At 37.0% G+C, this 21,633-nt stretch overlaps 1 protein-coding gene across 1 annotated transcript in view; it reads left to right on the top strand.

Annotated features, from left to right (window-relative positions):
• MAP3K7CL (MAP3K7 C-terminal like) overlaps positions 1–20,742 on the top strand; it is a 39,339-nt gene extending 18,597 nt beyond the window's left edge. Inside the window, exons 4-5 of the mRNA XM_024752910.1 lie at positions 7,503–7,618; positions 19,638–20,742. Coding sequence (XP_024608678.1) covers positions 7,503–7,618; positions 19,638–19,818 — 297 coding nt within the window. The 3' untranslated portion in view covers positions 19,819–20,742. The remainder of the gene's footprint in view (positions 1–7,502; positions 7,619–19,637) is intronic.
• Positions 20,743–21,633: the final 891 nt, after the last annotated feature.

The raw sequence follows: 21,633 nt of genomic DNA on the forward strand, positions 1-21,633 counted from the left end.
ACCCATGCATACTGAGTACCGCTAGGCAAGGGGGGTTTCCCCACAAAGGACCTCATTTGATCCCCGCAACAACTGTGTAAGCTAACTATTATGTCTCCACTTTAGGGATGAGAAATATGAGGTCAAAGTTTGGTCTACATAAATTTGCTAATTCAGACTAGATCTCTGATTCTGAATCTAGGTAGCCTTCATTTCTTTACAGCTTTGTTGGAACCTAGGGCATGCTTAAATTATGTTGATAGGTGGAGGGTTTTTGGTTTCTGGCTTGCGAAGTTGCCATAATGTGGTTATAGAACAACCTAGTAAAATCTCTTCTGGCTTCCTGATATCCGTTACACGTTCTTTCATAGTTTATAAAATGCAGCTATAAAGTATCTGTTTGGTAGCTACGCTATCACCACTTTGACCCCCCAAGATTTTTCAGTTGCTTTGCCAAGAATGTGGACATGTTTAAGCATGTAATTCGTAGGGCTTCTATTTTCACAGAAGCCAAAAAAAGCCTTGGGCAAGAATAGCAGTGACAAACATTTTTCTCGATGTCTCTATTAATGCAAAATGTTGGGCAAGAGACCTTGGGCTAAGGTAGGTGTTAAAATGAACATCTCTTTATAGGCCTCAGCCCAGGGGCAGGTGGTAGGTTGGTTCTATTTTGTGCGGATTCCTTTCCTGGAATTTGGCTTCTAAATTCTTCATGTCCATTAGGGACAATGTTTGGGTAGAGCTAGTTTAGACCATACAGTCAAAAGAAAGGAGGTTCAGTTCTATGTCCATTTGTAAGAATGAATGAAAAATCACTACTTTTCTTTAGGCCTCAGTTTCCTTCTATTTGAAGAAGAGGTAATGATTGACCTCCCTCCCTTTTCTGAAGGATGGCACAATCCTTTAATAGTCACAAGGTCTGGGTCAGAACCAAATTTGTCTTAAAATTTAACCACATTGTAATGTTTTGGAGATTGTGGTTTGACCTATAGATGATCCAAAGCTAAGCTTTGTGGTCTTTGTTGCCTCGGAAAGAAGAATATGTTTTATTTGTAATCAGGTGGAGGACATGCTGATAACTAGATTGTAATAAATCTAATGGAAGTGACAGTGACTGGGGCATAGGCACTGGCATTAGGCTGGCATGAATTTGGACCTCAGCTCCACACCTACTAGTTTTGTGATTTGGGCATGTTATTTACTTTCTGTAAACCTCACTTTTCTGACCTGCAGAGTGGACATAATATCTCACATCGTTGTGTGAATTAAATGTGATAATGAGCAGATCGAGCATGGTGCTTGGCAAAATAATTGCTCAATTAATGTCAATTTCCTTCCCTAGTGAAATTGTTTATTGAATGAAATATTTAAGCACTAGTATCTTTATATGTGTAAAATGAAATGAGAGAAACATCTCTCTGGATTCTTGGGTTAGGAACAGAGATGCTGATGCCCTCTTCTTTAAGCTAAGGTACTTGGAAAACAATACGACTATTTTTTCAAACCAAATTAAGCAATAGCTTCAATCCCTCCTAAAGTACTCCCATCTAATCTGAGAAGACAGTAACAGGTGTCTCCGTGGTACACATTGAACTTGCTTTTTTCTCAGACAGAGTTTGGTAAGTCCAGAAACTGATGTCACCTCCACAAATAAACAATTTCGTAGCTTTGGTTGTGTACTATAGTATTTTGTTGTCCAAGCAGTCTCTCCAGAAACTTCCTTTAGGTCTTGCATCAGTGTATCACTTGCTATCTGGGAAACAAAAATGGTAGAAAATGGAGGAGTCTTAGCATTCTAAGATTCTACTGCACTAGTCTTGAACATCCAGAGAAAACACTGAAAAAATGTCTGCCATTTTCTCTCTGAGGCACACGTTGAAAAGTATTTTACAGTCGTTTTTCTGGCTGCTGGGACCACACAGAAAACATATATAGATATCTTGGAGCTTAATTTGATCCCTTTAATTTTTTTTTTTTTTTGAGAAGCCCAGTTCATTAGGATATGCATTGTTAGAAGTGTTTGGGGCGCTCGAGTTCTTGCTCCCTTTAATATTGCCTACATCGATAGAAATGACTTAAATATCCTTCATTCCAACATTATATAATGTATAAGATGTGTAGTATAATTAGTACTAGTGCTGACTTTGACCATAATGTAGATAGTATAGAAATGTCAATTCTTAAAATATTTAAAAAATATTTACAGTTCTTGATAACAGAGTTTTCAAATATTGCAATTAGTCCTGTCTGTGTTTTTCCATTTAGTTTTAGCAAATTATGCTTGTTAATTTGGGGACATTAAAATGCAACATGAATTTAAGCCAGTCACCCCCATTCTGCCCCCAAAATAAAGATAACACTGAGAATCAAAGAATAAATACAAATACAGTCTGCTCAGCAACTGTAGAATATTTAGCTTCCTAAATATATCTTCTGTGTGGGAAGCTGGGAGAGGAAAATTAAATTCTTACATTTTTGAAGTGGATGGGGCCAGTAGTATTTGAAGAAGCCAAGTAGAAAACGGAAACGCTTAAGCTGGCTTTGCCTCTTGCGGAGAGATGCTTGGCTGGGTCTTTTCCCACGGGGCTCCTTCCAGAGGACAGAGTCCATTTCGGGAGGAGCTTGCTATAAACCGGTGGATGGGATGGTGTGGCTCAAGCCTGCATTCTTGGAACAGGAGCCTGTGGTTTCTCTCTTACTTCATCTTGTTAAATTGGTCCAGATGACTGGGGTGGATACCAGAGATAGTAGCGGCTCTCTCACACTGCCATGTAATTTAAAGCCCTTGCAAGCTCCATCCTCAGGCAGTAGCAGGATAAGGGGGGATAGAGGAAAGGGGGTGTGGAGGAAGTGCCTCCTCCTGGGCTCTGACCTCATCCAAACCCCAATCTGTGTCTTGGGAAAATGTGTTTCAATGTTGGCTTGAGACACTCTTAAGGGAAGGTCTTAATTTAACCTTCTTAGAACTGGCTGGGTTGTGAGTAGACCAGATACCATGGCATTGAGTGGACCGGAAAAGTTGTTTCTGTGACCCTACAGAGTTTGTCCCTTAGTGCCTGAAGAATACTTTTACCTTTTCATTTTCACATGAAATATCTTTGGCTTCCTTTTCTTTGAAATTCAGTATTTCATTCTTTAAGCAAGAGCGTGTGATAAATGCATACAAACCATGGGAGGATGTAGGGTAATTGTGGAGAAAACAACAAGGAAACTTTCTCTTCCTGAAGAGAAAAGAAATTCACTATCAACATGGAGTTTATTTATTGCTTTCCCATTCCCAGCACAGGATTATAAGTATGAAAATCTCTTGGATGAAATAGTCAAAATCAAGCAATGAGAACTGAAATAAAAAGTTTTATAGATAAACAAGGATTTACTGTATAGCACAGGGAAATATATTCAATATCTTTAATAACCTATAATGGAAAAGAATCTAAAAAAGAATATATATATATATATATATATACAACCAACCAAACCACTTTGCTGTACATATCTGAAACTAATAAAATATTGTAAATCAACTATACTTAAAAAAATTTTTTTAAAACTGTGTTAATTTTTATTCCAAGATATTAATAGCTGTTTTCATCTGGGTTATCACAGGCATTCTTTTACGTTATTATTTTTAGTGTGAACACATGTTAAATAGTATCTTAAATCCATGTACAGTTGATTAATTCATGGGTGCCAGTGTTTTAAATGTCACATGATGTAAGCCTACTAGTAGTTCCATTTTTAAATTGGAAACCTGATTCTTGTGCTTGAATTTTAGGAATCTATTTCCTCGGGTAAACACTTTATTCAGTGAACCCTGTTGGTCATATATTTTCTCCTGTTTTCAGGGCTTATAAGAAGGTAAGAGAGAGTCACTCTCAGTGAGGTCCTTATGATGCTACACACAAACCCACATTATATCATGAAACAATGAGAGTGTGCTATGTCATGCAGGACAATACATTTCATTACTCTATAGTTCTACTTTTTATATCAGGTAAATTCCTGTTGGGATGAGAACAATATGTGTTTAAAAAATTCTTTGATGAGTTTCCTGAACTGGAGTAAACATCCAATGATGTCAAATGGCTTTCTAAGAACAGTGGGTCCTGCTGACCAGAGGGCACTTTGATTTGTCCAGCAACGTTTGGGTTTAGCGGTACATGGCTCCGAATTATAAAGGGGTGAGAAATTTTAAGTTTCCTGGGGAGAAATTTGGGAAGGAGAGAAAGGTAGGGTGTGAATGAAGTGAGTCTCAGATAGGGAATCCTGGTAGCAATGCTTAGAAGATGGGCTGGGGGCAGCAGAAGGATCTAATGATACTTTTTTATGCATTAAACTTTTTTTTTTATTGTGGTAAGAACACATAACACAAATGTTCTCTTCTTAATTTTAAGTGTACAGTTCAGTAGTGGTAAGTATATGCATATTGTTTTTTTTCTTATTTGTATTGCTGTGCAACCAATCTCCAGAACATTTTCATCTTGTAAAACTGAAACTCTATACCCATTAAATAATAATTCCTCATTTACTCCCCTCCCCTCCACCCCCAGCCCCTGGCAACTAATGAGATAATTTTACAGTGTTGTGGTGTGTTGTGCAATATAACTTCCCTTCTTGCTTAAAAAAAATTAATTTTGTTCTTTAATGCTTTCATACAAATTGGAAGAACATGTATGTACTGCTGCTGAGTTACATGTCAGGCTGGGTATAGACAGAGCTTTTAGGAGCCGGAAACTGAAGAGACACCTGGCATCCTCTTACTCCCTGAAACACTGAACACTAAGTATTTTTGGCTTTTTTAAAAATTGGCACTACTTCTTAATTGTGGGCAATCTTGAAAATATTGTGACGTATAGCATGATCTTCCTGCTGAGAACATATGAGGATACTGAATATATCCTGAAATACTCTATATCCTAATGTCCCCTTAGCATGATCATGTTACCTGTACATAAAAACATCTTCAAATTTCCCACAATTAAATAGTGCCAATGAAAAAAGAAGTCATGAAAACATTTCCCCCTTAGTAAAAAGCATTGCAGTTTGGCAAGCCAAGGGGGAAAAGAGGACTCTCTCTTCTTAAGAAAATTATTAGCTGTAATTTTTCAGTTTTTCTTTTAAATTATAGCAGCAAAGGGTATTTCTCCCTTTCCATGGCTGCTCTCATTTGTATCCTCTTAGGCATGCAAACACAGACTCCTAAAATCTTCTGGCTGTCACATAGGTAACTATGCTGAATTCGTGGTTCAGGTACCTCCATGTGGCAAGTTATGGGCTGAACTGGGTGTAGTTTATGAGTGTTCATGAGGACAGGAAATAGGATACATTGAGTCTTGGGGCTTACCAGTATGCAAGTCCTTTAACAGGGCACAGATGGTTTAATAGCAGCTTGGTGAGGGTGCCCAGAGTAAATTGCTTTCATTCCCCTTACTATTATACCTGGTCATTTGCCAGTGTAACAGGTGAAAATTGATGAGGGGGTGGTGATTTCTAGGATTGGAGGACCCAGGAGTTCTGAATCCCTTTGGCAATGCCTTTATCTCCTGCGGTGAGTTGTACTGTAATACTCCCGGGCACTACTTTTTAATTTATTTCACTATAGAAAGAGGTAATGGCTCCAACAGGCTGAGTTTATGCTGTGAATATGTTCATGGGGCAGTAGGGAAAGATGCTACATAATATAATTATTAGATGAATTTCCATGGATTAGAACACAACAGATGTTCCACATAAAGGTTAATTTCATCCAAGTCTATTTCAAATTTTATTTCCTTTAGAAGATCTCTACTCAGAGGCTTCATGATAAATAGGAAGGGTCATCTTACTTATCAATCAGATTTTATAGAATTTTGTAGAACTTTCTAGAATTTCTTTTGCATCCTGGGTGAGGTCACTAAATATGACACCCAAAGAAATCTGTGTCCTGGAAGAATATATAGTGAGAGGAGCAAGTAGTAAGAAATTCATTAGTATAAATTAATTAATATAAAATTAGTGAGACTATGACCTAGTCAGACACATAGTTTACATATAAAGACTATTGTGAAGAGAGGATTATACAGAAGAGCCTATTTAACAATTAAGTCATATTTCTCAGATATTATATAACATTTTTCTATAAATAATTGAAAAAGGTGATTAAAACACGCTTTAAAAGACTATTAGCTAGTATTTCTCCAAGTAATGCTTTTAATAATGTGCCACTATAGAGCAGAAACTAACACACCATTGTAAAGCGATTATACTCCAATAAAAATGTTTTTTTTGCGGTACGGGGACCTCTCACTGTTGTGGCCTCTCCCATTGCGGAGCACAGGCTCCGGACGCGCAGGCTCAGCGGCCATGGCTTACGGGGGCAGCCGCTCCGCGGCATGTGGGATCTTCCCGGACCGGGGCACGAACCCGTGTCCCCTGTATCGGCAGGCGGACTCTCAACCACTGCGCCACCAGGGAAGCCCCAATAAAGATGTTTTAAAAAAAGAAATAATGTGCCACTAATTAGAGCTAAGGATTACAAACTCAGGGAAAGCTAGTTCTTTAAAAATAATTTCTGGAAAGAAGATTTTCAACATGTTTCGGTTAGAAAGGCTTGAATGCTGGCCTCTGTTTCCCTCATGGATGGGAGAGAAGCAAAGACAGGAAGCCTTGTTCTCTTTGGCCACACGCTTTATAAGCATCGTTTTATTTGGGGTTTGGTCTTTCATATGCTCTGTTAATTCTTGCAAGCATTATTTCCAGGCCAGCATCATTTTTTCAGTTTGGATTCCTTTCTTTTTTTAAAAATAATTTTTATTGGAGTATAGTTGATTTACAATGTTTTGTTAGTTTCAGGTGTCCAGAAAAGTGAATCAGTTATACATATACAAATATATCCACTCTTTTTTAGAGTCTTTTCCCATATAGGTCATTACAGAGTATTGAGTAGAGCTCCCTGTGCTAAATTTTATATATAGTAGTGTGTATATCTCAATCCCAATCTCCCAATTTACCCACCCCCCCATTCTCCCTTCGTAACTATAAGTTTGTTTTCTATATCTGTGACTATTTTTGTTTTATGAATAAATTCATTGGATTCCTTTCTTGTAGGGCTCCTCCACTCTACAAGATTTGATAGAGCTACAGGAACAGAAAACAAGGGGGGGATTGAAACAGACAACTGAACTATTTCCCCATCACTAATTCTCTAAAGCAGAGTCTAAGATTTCTGGGGAAAAGTACAGAATTATTAGGGGACTTATTTTTCCTCCAGCGCATGGCAGGTAACTGATCTGTAATGGGTCTTATGGCTCTGGCTTGGGCCTGAGAATGCCCTGGAATAACACAGAAAGATACATATGGGGAGGATCAGACCACTTCTCTATTTGAAGTCAAGTAGAATCAGCTGAACTCTGTCCAATGAGGGTTGACAGTGCTGTTCTCATGCAAAAACTCTCCTTCTAAAGAACATCAGTAGAGCACGATGGTTGGTAATTTATTCTGCTACAAGGAAATGGACTGATTTCTTCTTCTTGTTGTTTGTGAAGCCTCTGCCGCCTTGTCATGACTCCATGGAATCCATGCAGGTGTTCAAACAGCACTGCCAGATAGCAGAAGAATACCGTGAAGTTAAAAAGGAAATCGCCCTGCTTGAGGAAAGAAAGTAAGTACTGTCCCCCTGAGCACCCTCAGCCCTGAATCCTGACTGCTGGTCATGGACCAGGGGTCATGGATTGGGAGTGGCAGGGGAGGAAAAGGCTGAGCATGGGAGCAAGAGGGAGGGAAACATACAGGGAGGAGAACTGACATTCTGTAGTTCAGAGGTTACACGCATGTCATGTTTGATTCTAGAAATGATCCAAATGGAACGGCGCTAGATGAAATGCTTTACAGAGTAGTGAGGGGAACCACAGGAGTGCTTCCTACTCAAATTTAATTTTTTAATGAGCATTCTTTAGTTCAGGAAATGAAAGATGCCAAAATACCACCTAGAGCCACATTATGTTCCATGTGAATGTGCCCAAAGGCCCCAGAGCACTTTGTCTTGGGGTGAATTTTAATTAATGCTTGAATGGTGGAGTACCCACATGAGGTAAAGAAGTCACTGTGATGGCTCTTTGGAATAATGTAAAAGGATTAGTTGCCTAACTACATTTTATAGCCCAATAGTCCAGTAAGTTTTTATCTTGATAGCTTCTATTACCATTACAGTTCTGCTATAGGGAATTAGGCAGTTCTATTAATTAAAGCACTATCACTTTACTTACTCATAACTTTATGCTTCAGAATTCTCCTTTTGATTGCACTAAATTCTGCTGATGTCTGCCCAGTGATCCCCATTCTTTCATACTTTCAAAGCATCATAGCGCTGGTCGGTTTGTACTTACACATTTATTAGGGAGATCTTTTGATGAATATTTGCATCTCCTGCCAAGTGGTAAGTGTCATAAAAGGGAGGATAGTCAGGTGTCTCTCACCATCATATTCCTGAAGCCTAGCACAGTGCATGGCATGTAGATACTGAATAAATTTTTGTTGAATGAGTGACACATAATCCAAACATACTGTGAGTCTGTAAGTTTCTGCTTCTTCCCTTCTTCTTACTGGAGTGATACATGGTATCACTCCATATTTATATCAGTATTTATACTTTGTATTTATATTTATATAAAACTTATTTTTTAAATGAATATAAATGAAATATATTTTGTTTTGAGAGATTTATGAAATTCGTGGGACTCTTTGGAGACTCCCCAGAATAGTGGTTGCACAGTATAATATGCTAGGGAGCAGCATGGGTTTTAGGGTCAGACTTCTACATTCACTGTAAGACCACAGTTAGCATGTTATTTTCTTACTTCCTTGCTTCAAACATAAAGTCTTACCTGGACTTTTGGTTATAGGGCATTGAAGGATGCTTATGAGGAAATCAGAAATACAACTTTTCCTTTGTATGTCTGAGACTTTCTTTTCGGTCTAAGAGTTTTCATAAATTGGTCGGAATTCTTAGATTGTCCATTTACACACAATATGAGCCCTAAAAACAGTTTCATAAAGGAACAGAGGAAGCTTACTAATAATGTGACCAGTGGTTAAGTTAAAGGAGGACTTGTATAATCAGTAGCCTATAAAGGTATCTTCCAGTGGGTGTACGTCTGTGTGTGTGTGTGTGTGTGTGTGTGTGTGAGAGAACTGTGGTGTTGTGACAGGAAAAAGCCCCAGGTAATTATGTATTTATTTGTAAACACTTTAGGCTGGAAGTATAGTGTTATTTAAATTAACCCCATGTGTAGCTTTTTTGGGTGGGGGCAATGCAAGACTTACCCACTAAATTATATATTTTGTAAGTTTATATTTTTGTATATTGCATTAAAAAATACAATAGGATAACAATATGAGAGTGATTCATGTTTATTAAAACATATTCCTGCTGTTTCTGCAAAACTAATCTTACTTCCTCCCTAAACCTCTTTGAACTTTGGAGTTTTCTTGAAACCATGATGTCTTCTTTTTTTCTTTTCTTCCTAATAATTGACTAGATAAGAGACAAAGACCAAATTCTTTGATTTTTTTTTTCCTTTCTTTTTTATAAAGTCTCTCAAGTTCCTTTTCTTCATTCCCACTTCTGCCATTTGGGATCAGGGCTTGTTACTTCAAATCTTGATCAATGTAATATTATAACTGCTTTCCCTACCTACGGTTTCCTATTGCTAGAGAAGGGCACCCAGTGCTTGGCCTGGATTGAAAGATCTACCTTGGGCCTTAGTACCTCTGCAGAATGTTCTAGCTCATCCTTTGTCTTCAGCTACGTTGACCTATTCACTTTGTCCACCTCGGTGCCCTTGCTCGCACCAGGCTCTCAGTATAGAGTCTCCCTCCTTCCTCTTCACCTGTCCAAATGCTATCCTTGAAAAGAGCTTAGCCTGTATCCCTAGCCCAACCAACCCACAGTGATCAGTGCTTTTCCTGGATGAAGGAAAATTCACTGGAATGATTCTTTGGGCACTTTTTGTGGGCTAGTGTTATCAATAGCTATCCACTGAAGTTTCTGTCCTTTCTGACTATGTATAGTTCTCTGCAGACCTGGATAACCTTTAGCATCTCTTTGAATCCTAATCACTGAATAGGGAGCTGCACGTAGGGTAAAATACGAATAGGGGTGATTTACAGTAGCTGATGATAGGAAACTGTTATATCCTCCATGTATGCATTTTTAAAATTTGTATTGTCTGTATTTAAAATATGGAGTCAATATCAGCAATAAAGAATTGCTAAGATAAATTGTTAAAATTCAAAGTAGGGTTATATTTTATATCTATAAATAAATGAACTTGGTCCTCCAAGGGTTATGGGTGATCCGTGTTTTCATTAACGCTTTACTGAAGCAGAAATTCATTTTACAACAGATATTTTCCTGAACAGTCTTTGTGTTCAAGCAAGATAAATTGGGCCAAATGGATTTGACCCAAGTAAATTCACTCTCCATTTTTTTGATGATTTGGATGGGAATTTCTTCCCCATCATTTAATAAAGTGTGGCTGATTATGTTGCTTCCAGTGATTGGCTAGCATACGCTGGACACACAGAGAGTCACTAAATCAGGTATTTTAAAAGAGAGTTTTTGAATATTGGAGCCATATGGGCACAGGTTAAGATGAACTTCTCTCTCATTTCCAGAGGGGGTCTCCCTGGACCTAGTTTGGGAGACTTCGCAGAGGGGAGGGGAGAAGAGTTGATTATAACTATTGTTTTAAATCATGTCTGTTGGGTGGATAAAGATAGTCAAACATTTGCTGGGATTACAAATTCAGCATGGGATGAATTTAATTTAAAGAATAGCTTCTGGCTTATTGACCAGTGATATGCAAAAAGCTTGTTCTTACTTTCATTGGAAATTTTTCTCTTCTCAACTGAAAAAAATGACAATTTTATTGAAAGCTTTAAAAATTTACCAAGAATTCTGACATTTTTACAGAACTGCTACTATCATTTTTGCCTATTTTTTCTAGGCCTTTTGGATGTGAATAGGCATTTCTATATAATTGCTTATATAGTAACATAAAATGTATGCATACTTTTTTCAATAAATATTATAAGCATTTTTATAGAACACATATAGGTTTTGTGTATGTAATGGAAACTCATGGAAGTGAGATACAGATATTTTATGGCATTTGATATTTATCACTGAATTGTTTGGCAGTTTAAAAAATATATGGTTAAACTATAATTAGTTCTACAAATAGATTTACAATTAGTAAAACTTGCTTTGTGTTTTATCTTGTTCAGAGGAGAGACCACTCTTCTGCTCTATATATGAAAAATTGTGCGAGGTGCTCCGGTGTTTAGAAGATTGACTTAGACTGTCAGAAGAAGATAAAATCTTAGAAAAGTCAGGTTGAAAAATGTTATATAGCTTAAAAGAAATAAATCAGTGGCTTAAAAAATAATTCAGTGGTTTTCAGTAGACTCACAGAGCTGTGAAACCACCATCACGATTTTAGAACATTTTCATTGCCCCAGAAACAAACCTTGTATCCCTGAGTGGTCACTCCCCATTCCCTCCCGCCGGCCACTGGCAACCACTAGTCTACTTTCTATCTCTATGTATTTGCCTATTCTGGATATTTGGGATAAATGGAATCATGCAGTATGTGGTCTTTTGTGACTGGCTTCTTTCACTTAGCATAATATTTTCCGGGTTCGTCTTCGCTGTGGCATGCATCAGTGCAGGCAGACCTCAGAGGTACTGCAGGTTCGGTTCCAGACCACTACAATAAAGCAAGTATTACAACAGAGAGTCACACAAATTTTTTGGTTTCCCAGTGAATACAAAAGTTATGTTTACACTATACTGTAATCTATTAAGTGTGCAATAGCATTATGTCTAAAAAAAACCATACATACTTTAACTAAAAAACACTTTATTGCTAAAAAATGCTAATCATCATTTGAGCCTTCAGCAAATCGTGGTCTTTTTCCAATAATAAAATCAAAGATCACTGATCACAGATCACCATTACAAATATAATAATAATGAAGAAGTTTGAAATATTGCAAGAATTACTAAAATGTGACACAGACATATGAAATGAGCAAATGCTGTTGGAAAAATGGTGCCAATAGACTTGCTCATTGCAGGGTTGCCAAAAACCTTCAATTTGTAAAAAAACACGGTATCTTCACAACACAATAAAGCAAAGTGCAATAAAACGAGGTATGACTGTACTTCATTCCTTTTTATTGTCAAATAATGTTCCGTTATATGGTTATATCACATTTTAGTTAGCCATTTGTCAGTTGATGGACATTTGGGTTGTCTGTACTTTTGGCTATTATGAATAATGCTACTACAAACATTTATGTATAAGTGTTTGTGTGGATGTATCTTTTCAATTCACTTGGGTGTGTACCTAAGAGTAGAATTACTGAGTCATATGATAACCCAATGTGTAACCTTCTGAGGAGCTGCCAGACTATTCCTAAAGTGGAATATTCCTACACCATTTTATATTCCCATCAGAAATGTATGAAATTTCCAATTTCTCCATATTTTGCCAACACCTATTATGTCTTTTTGATTATAGCTACGCTAGTGGGTGTAAAATGATGTTTCTTTGTGGTTTTCATTTACACTTCCTGATAGCTAAAAATGTTGAACACCTTTTCATGTGCTTTTTGGCATTTCTATGACTTCTTAGAGAAATGTCCATTCAGGTCCTTTGCCCATTTTTAAATTGAGTTATTTGTCTTTTTATTATTGAGTTTAAAATGTTGTATATAATTTTAGTTGCAAAACATTAGAAAAGTGTTTTCATATGAGAGTACCATAATCAGTATAAGACCTGTATTTTCATGCCTTTTTTAAGATACACAAAATGATGATTGAGGGAACAACATCTCGTTGAGGGGAACATATCAGGATGGGGGAAAAAGGAGCATAAGTAATTTGTAAAGGCATAGTCTAGAAATAGACCTATTCTGATTTGTTTTTAGTCATGGTATTTACTTTACCCTGAAATTTCCAACAAGAGGTTTTTATTATTAATCAGAAACATTTATTTCTTTATGGGTGTTCCTGAAGGCAGAGGCTTTTAAACTGGCTTCTAGGAAACCTCTCAGAGATTGGGGATGGTGAGGGTGATGGGGGGGGGCGGGGCACTGTACAAGGGCCAAACAGGGGAAGTTCAATTTTATGTGTTTTATTTGCTTCACTTCAGGGTACAGTTTTCTTTGCAAAACGATACCGCAGTTAGAAAACATTGAAAACCAAACCTCACTTTTTTATTCCAGGCACATTTTTCTTAAATCTTTACACAGCCCTCAGAAAGCAGGTTTCCACTGTCATAAAGAAACAATAAATTGAGGTAGTTCTCCACAAGTGTTTGCAGGGTATGTAGTAATGTGTGGAAAGTTCTATCCTCATTCCTAAGATGTCTAATATGGATAAGATGTCTTTTGTATAATTTATAGGTTTTGAGTTCATTTTCCAACAGTGGAGATACACTCCCCGAGACTAACAGTCTATCGAGAATTGAGGACAGGGCTTGGTTTGCAATAGGATTTCAACAAATACTTGTCAAGTGAATGAGTAGAAGGACCAAAGAACTGTCTTGGCTCTTCACTCAGAGGCAGAGGTGTGGACAAGGGGATTCTTTTTATTTTGCAACATCTTTATTGGAGTATAATTGCTTTACAATGGTGTATTAGTTTCTGCTTTATAACAAAGTGAATCAGCTATACATATACATATGTCCCCATATCTCCTCCCTCTTGCATCTCCCTCCCACCCTCCCTATCCCACCCCTCTAGGTGGTCACAAAGCACCGAGCTGATCTCCCTGTGCTATGCGGCTGCTTCCCACTAGCTATCTATTTTATTTGGTAGTGTATATATGTCCATGCCACTCTCTCACTTCATCCCAGCTTACCCTTCCCCCTCCCCGTGTGGACAAGGGGATTCTTTTGTTTAAGGATTTAGTTTTATGTGAAATCCCAATATACCAGATTTCATTAGACTGTGAGATTACACTTTCCATTTATGCCCCAGTCATAATGATTTGGGCCTTTTATACCTAATTATAGGCAGTCCAGTCTTTTAACTGGAATCTCATTCCCAGGTATCTCTCCACCTAATCCTCTCTGCCTGGAACCACATTAAAAGGGACAGAATATTTACCTCTCTTCAGTGAGAGTGCCTTTAATTTTGTCTCCCTTGCTAAGGAAAGAAACTCCAATCTTTAGGGGAGCAGAATGAGGAAACATTTTTCCCTCAGCCAGTTTCCCCAGTCGTTGTTAGCATGTTACATTACCATGGTACATTTGTCGAAACTAAGAAACTGACATTGATGTATTACTATTAACAAACTCTAGATTTTACTTGGAATTCATCTAATTTTTCAATTAATGTATTCTGTTGATATTTTTGGTAGACTCCAGTCTTCTATTGAAATATATCATCTGTTCTTCTATTTCTTGAATATATTAATCATAGTTATTTTAAGTCTATGTCTAAGAGAAAGACAAATACTGATGATATCACTTATATGTGAAATTTAAAAAAATACAACAAACTAGAGAATATAACAAAAAAGAAGCAGGCTAGCAGATATAGAGAATAAACTAGTGGTTACTAGTGAGGAGTGGGAAAGGGGAGGGGCAGTATAGAGGTAGGCACGTAAGAGCTACAAACTATTAGGTATAAAATAAGCTACAAAGATATATTGTACAACACAGGGAATATAGCCAATATTTTATAATAACTATAAATGGAGTATAACCTTTCAAATTTGTGAATCACTATATTGTACACCTGTAACATATAATATTGTACAGCTGCAATACTTTAATTAAATTACTTAATTAATTAAAATAAGGAAACAGACAAAAAAACAGAAGAGGAAAACATTTTGCCTTTCCCCTAATTCCTAACCCAGAATTTAACTCTTTTTCGGGTGATTGATAGTGGAAATCTCCATTTCCTATAGAGTAGGGATTTTTAACTAGGCTGATTCCTCAGCCTCTTACCCCTAGGACATTGACGATGTCTAGAGACATTTTTGGTTGTGATGATGTGGGGTGAGGGGAGGTGCTACTGACATCTAGGGAGTAGAGGCCAAGGATACTGCTAAACCTTCTATAATGCCAATGTCTGGGACAGCCACCAACAATAAAGAGTTGGCCCAAAAGATCAATTGTGCCAAGGCTGAGAAACTCTAGAGCAAATCTTACTTCTTCCTGCAAAGGTAAGGTGTTGCCCTTTGGCTCCCAGAAGATAGGGTAAATTTATTCTTCCTGCATCATTCACTTGTAGGGCTTCAATACCAAAGTCTAGACTGTGTTTTGGAAATTCCATTTCAATACCATTTATTGTTCCTTCACCTGCATAAGATGAAGGTGAACTTTCACATCCTTTATGTCATCTTGAAGCATCTACTCCTCTCCTGTGTATAAATGTTGGTGCTAGAACACACATCTTTCAAGAACCACTAACAGTACAGTCTAAATCACGATTTAAGCTAAAATTCTCCTATGATGAAGATAGTATTTTATTACACTATTATTTTTTTAAATTAATTAATTTAATTTAATTTATTTTTGGCTGCATTGGGTCTTCATTGCTGCATGCAGGTGTTCTCTAGTTGTGGCGAGCGGGCGCTACTCTTCATTGTGGTGCGCAGGCTTCTCATTGTGGTGGCTTCTCTTGTTGAGGAGCACGGGCTGTAGGTGTGTGGGCTTCAGTAGTTGTGGCTCGCGGCTCTAGAGCACGGGCTCAGTAGTTGTGGGCGCATGGGCTTGGTTGCTCTGCGGCAAGTGGGATCTTCCTGGACCAGAGCTCGAACTCATGTCCCCTGCATTGGCAGGTGGATTTTTAACCACTGTGCCACCAGGGAAGACCCTTTGTTACATTATTATTCAAAACTTTAGCTCCTGGGGACTAAACTGCCTAGGATTTTGTCTTTTCCAAATAAAAGTCTTTAGTTAACTTAGAAAGTTCCAAGAGTTCTGGTCTTTCCAGAAACAGAGAAATACTTGTACTAATGATGAATCCATTTCCCAACCTCCTACAACATAAAGAATCTCCTTAATTCTGAAATTAGTTTGCAGAAAGTTTTAAAGTTCTCTTTACCAACTCACTTGGATTTCCCCTTCCCCCATTTGTTTTAGCAAATAAAAACTTTTCCAGGCATGTGGCTTAGGATGGGGCCAGCAGATGATCTATGGTGGACCCAAGGTTATGACCTTTTCACTGTTGAGGTACATCATCTGGAAAACTATGGTATAAATAAGATTCCTGTAATGATGGTCTTCTACACCTTTATCACATTACGCTGAAGGGAAATGATAAACAAGAAATCAAAGGCAGGACCACATTCTAGCCAATTGTACATATTGACTTGCTCCCCAGATCATCTATTTATAAGATCTTTGTAGGTTGATGTGCTGGGGTTTAAATATGAATTGCTGTTGAATGAGCATCAATTTTTCTATATAACTAGGTCTTGGACAGGAGGCAACAGACGTTTTGACAGTATTCATTAAATAGATGTGTAACTGCTTATCAAACACATGAAATTAATTTAGAAACCTATCAGTTGAGTCTTCTTGATTCCAGTAAGGAACAAATTATTATTGACTTTCTCCAATGCAAGAAAATTGGATTAGACAATCATGACCATTCCTTTCAGTTGTAAAATCTGTGATTTATTTTCCCTGCTAGTCAAAACTAATAACAGATATCCTCAGGAATTTTAAATGAGGTTAGATATGGAGCCTGGACAGTAGCCATTTTTTGTGTGACACAGTTAATTTGAAAAGAAGAAAAGAACAGGAGTAGATGATCTGATGGGTGAGGGATTTAGAGGCATGTCCCTTTTTACTTACATAAAGTTTACTAATCAATTTCTTTAAGATAGTTACGTAAGAAACTTTACTAATATTTAATTATTGACATTTATTGCTTAAACTATGGAGGCAAAGAACCTTAAGCATTTAATCAGAAGGATAGGTTCGATTCATGGCTGTTTCTTATTAGGTATGTGGCTTTTTCCAATTATATTAAGCACTTTGAGTTTCTGTTTCCTCATCTTTAAAATATACGTTATCTCTGAGGTACTCTTCAATTATATTTATTCAATAACTATTTATTGGGAGACTTTATATTCTTTTTTTTTTCCCCTTTGGCCACACTGAACCTGACCAGGGATCAAACCCATGGCCCCTGCAGTGGAAGAGCGGAGGCCTAACCACTGGACCACCAGGGAATTCCCTATATTCTTTCTTTAAACCATTTTAAAAAATTGAAGTATAGTTAATTTACAAGGTTGTGTTAGTTTCAGGTGTATGGCAAAGTGATCCAGTTTTATACAAATATATATATATATATATAAATTCTTTTTCAGATTCTTTTCCATTATAGGTTATTACAAGATATTGAGTATAGTTCCCTGTGCCATACAGTAGGTCCTTGTTGTTTAACTATTTTATATATGGTAGTGTGTATATGTTAATCCCAAACTTCTAATTTATCTCTGGGAGCCTTTATATTCCAAATACTATGGAAGAGTCAAAGATCAATAAGAGCCCAAAGGAACCTTGTGTATATGCATATGAATGTTCCAGATTATCTTCCCTTTGTCCCTGTTGGGCACTTTCTTTCCAGTGCCTGGTTTTGCTCAGTGGTCACCAAATTGGGTACACAAAGCCGTCTGTTGAATGCAGGAAGAAAATACTAGAACTTCTATTCTGATTTGTTTTTTATCCTTTTCCTGGGGCAACTGTGTGATAGTTTCAAATTTACAGAAGAGTTACAAAAATGGTAAAAAGAACCCTCATACTTCCTTTACTGCATTCATTAATTATTAAGAATTTCCCCAGTTGTGCTTTATTCTCCCTCTCCCAAAGCTACATACTACTGGGGCTCTCTCTCTCTTTCTCTCTTAGAGAGATGGGGTGTCTATCCATCTATCTATATCACATGCACAGATACAATTATATATATGTGTGTATATATATATATATATATATATCATGCTCAATTGCCCTAAATACTTCAGGGAGTATTTTCTAAGAACAAGGACATTCTCTCACTTGACATCAATACAATAATTAAAATTAAGAAATTTAGCATTGATACAGTAGTAATATCTAATTCACAGGCCATATTTAAATTGCATCACTTTCCCAATAATGTCCTTCACAGCTTTTTTTTTTTCCAATCCAGAATTGCACATTGCATTTCATTGCCATTTCTCTTTAGTTTTTCTAAATATGAAGCAGTTTTAATATTTTGAAGCATACAGGCTTCAAATGCTTTTGTAACGTTTCCCTCAATTTGAGGTTGTCTGATGTGTGCATTTTTTGGCAGGAATACCACAGAAAAGATGTTGTGTCTTTTGTGATGCATGGGGCATCTATTGGTCTCATTACTAATGATGTCAAGTTTAATCACTTGGTTCAAGTGGTCTTCCAGGTCTCTGCACTTTTGCATACAGAGGAGAAAGAAACATGACATACCCTTATGTTGAAGCAAAGGAAAATTCAGTTAAGTCTAGTTTAGGTTTAACTGACACATATAAGGGGAATGGACCTGTTTTGAGTTGTCATGTTTATTAAATCTAAATATAGACTGCAAATCTTTAGTTCCTTATTATGTGTATTTACATCAATGAATTATTTACAAATATTTATTGTTTTAGGCGTTATCACTACAAGTTCCCTCCAATAACCTTAGTTTGCTTCCTAAATTCAGGAGTCAGGACAGCACCAAACATAGAGATATTGCTTTGTTAGTTAGGGTGACAAGATATATATAAGGGCTAGGGAAAGACATGGAAAATAATATCTGCAGGAGGCAACTGGAATTTCTTCATAAAGATTTGTTACTTTGCCTAGTAAAGATTTGTTAAACTCAGAAATAGAAAACAAAAGAAGATAATAACTGAATTTGAAGGACAAAACTTAGGTAAGGGACAAACTATGATTCACCTATCCGTAAGACAATAGCATTTTAAACTATAAACAAATTTTTCTGTTTTTTTCCTACAAAATAGTCATAATTTTTATAAGTTGTTGTACTCTTTAAAAGACCACCCCCTTTGACTGTCAAAGGATTTGTTGAGCTTTTTCTGGTATATGTTTATTTTATTTCTATTTATTTATTTATTTTTAATTGGAGTATATTTGCTTTACGATACTTTGTTAATTTCCACTGTACAGCAAAGTGAATCAGCTTTATGTGTATTTATATCCCCTCTTTTTTAGATTTCCTCCCCATTTAGGTCACCACAGAGCATCGAGTTGAGTTCCCTGTGCTGTACAGTAGGTTCTCATTAGTTATCTATTTTCTACATAGTATCAATACTGGATATATGTCAATCCCCATCTCCCTATTCATCCGATTCCCCCCTTCCCCCTTGGTATCCATACATTTGTTCTCTGTATCTGCGCTGGTATATGTTTAATATTTTGGATATATCTAGACGAGGTGTTGGAATAAAATAAAGGCATCTAACATTTGTGAAGTTGGAAAAATAAAAGTAATTCATTGGAGGCAAGCAGAGATGGGTAAAATTTAGAAGAGTAGAATGACATATTCGACTTCCATTATGCTGTTGCTATATAATTCAATTTGTTTGCATTATGTTTTATGCTTCTTCCTCACCTGCCCCCCTGAATCTTCAGAAAGGAGCTCATTGCCAAGCTGGATCAGGCAGAAAAGGAGAAGCTGGATGCCGCTCAGCTGGCTCGGGAATTTGAGGCACTAACGGAGGAGAATCGGACATTGAAGCTGGCCCAGTCCCAATGTATAGAACAACTGGAGAAACTTAGAATACAGTATCAGAAGAGACAGGGTTCATCCTAATTTGAAATTATTCAATGTGAGCATAAGAGGTTGGTGGCTGCTATGCACTGGCCAAAAGATTTTTATTTTAAAGGGATAGTGAGTAAACTCTATTGCTTCTCCTTATTACCCACATGGCCGACGTCTATACTAACGAGTTTAATGCTTGCCTGCTATAGTTTGAGAGAAGGGTTATTTTATTTTAAATAAGGTAATTAAAACAAACCTATTACCAGATGTTTTCAGAGATCATAATTCGTTTCCAAAGATATTTTTTTTTTCTTATTTAGCAAAATACGATCATACTGTAGATCTGGGTAGAAAATGATAGAAATAGAACATTGACTGATTCTACTAAGAATCATGGACAGAATTCAGCCATGAAACAAACTAGTAAGATGCTCACTGCAGTTTCTTATCTGTGTATTTTAAAATTTCACATCTTCAATATTTCTACGGTGCTCTAATCTGAACTGCCAGAAACTTCTCCAAATATATTTATGTTCACCAGAGTTAGGTTTAATCCCTCAATGATTGATTGTACTAAGAATAAATGGTTGCATATCATAAAAGCTTTCTCATGAAAATATTAGCGGAAAGCATGTTTGTGCCAGAAGCACATTTGCCAGTGCTAACTTGCTGTTGTAATAAAAAGCTGATAAGGCTGCATTTTCTCCATGCCACGTTACCTCGTGGTAAACATCTCTGCCTTTGCTTGTGTGTGTTCTGGGAGAAATGGAAAAGTATTGTTTGGACATTACCTTGGTGAGTTCCCATGAAAACAGCCCAGTAATTTGAACAGTAAAATTCTAACTATTACTCTGTTTTGGATTTAAGGAGATGTTTTGGATCAATGATAACTAATAAGAATATATGAGTAAATTTAAGATTAAAATGATTTTTCCCTTGTTCTATCTATCACCATAGTTTTCCAAATTGATCTCTTTGTTTTATGTCCATTTCTATTCCTGTAACTTCTTTTTCATTAAACATAGATCAAAACTCTCAGTCTGTATTTTGTCTCTTTCTTAACCTCTATTTATGCTAAAAGTTGGGATGGGTTAACCCTAGTCAGAATTTGCTCTTAGTTGTATTTGGAAGTGCCAAAAAAGCGGTGAAGTCCCTTTTCTTGTAAGACTGTGGTTTCTCATATAAATAACTCAGAGCTCTATACTGAATATGGTCATTAGTGTCTTAAAGTATTTGCCCAGAAAACATAAAAGAGAATAGCTGATTAAAGCAATAAGATGGCCTGGGATAGACTGGTGTTTATCGGCTGGGGGTGATTTTACCCTCAAGGGACATTTGGCAAAGTCTAGAGATATTTTTGTTGTCATGACAAGGATGAGGGGGTGGGTGCTACTGGCATCTGGAGAGTAGAGGCTGGGGATACTGCTAGACATCCTGCAATACACAGGACAGCATCACAACAAAGAAGAATTGTTTGGCCCAATATGCCAATGGCACAGAGGTTGATGAACCTTGGGTTAGACTAATCACTGGGCAGCTGGGCAAATGCCAAGCGGAAACATGATGCAGGGCCATGGGTTTCTTGTCATGTGGTGTGTTTCCATAAGGTCCTTAGCATCCTTAACCTCAGTCTCCTCATTTGTAAAATGAAGCTTTTTGATAGCTCTCATCGAAATGTTATGAGAACCTATGAATGTTATGTGAGCCTATTCACCTTTCAGCTGTTTTAACATTTAACTAAAGGTGAAAGTCCCTATTATCCTGGTAGAGCCTTCTTTTTAAAAGAACCCCAAGGCTTATATATACTAATATAAAGGAGGACTTGTTGACTAAATTTATATAAATCTAAGGTCAATGGAATGGAAG

This window comes from Neophocaena asiaeorientalis, unplaced genomic scaffold, assembly GCF_003031525.2.
Source record: "Neophocaena asiaeorientalis asiaeorientalis breed wild unplaced genomic scaffold, Neophocaena_asiaeorientalis_V1.1 scaffold245, whole genome shotgun sequence".
Lineage (NCBI taxonomy): Eukaryota > Metazoa > Chordata > Mammalia > Artiodactyla > Phocoenidae > Neophocaena > Neophocaena asiaeorientalis.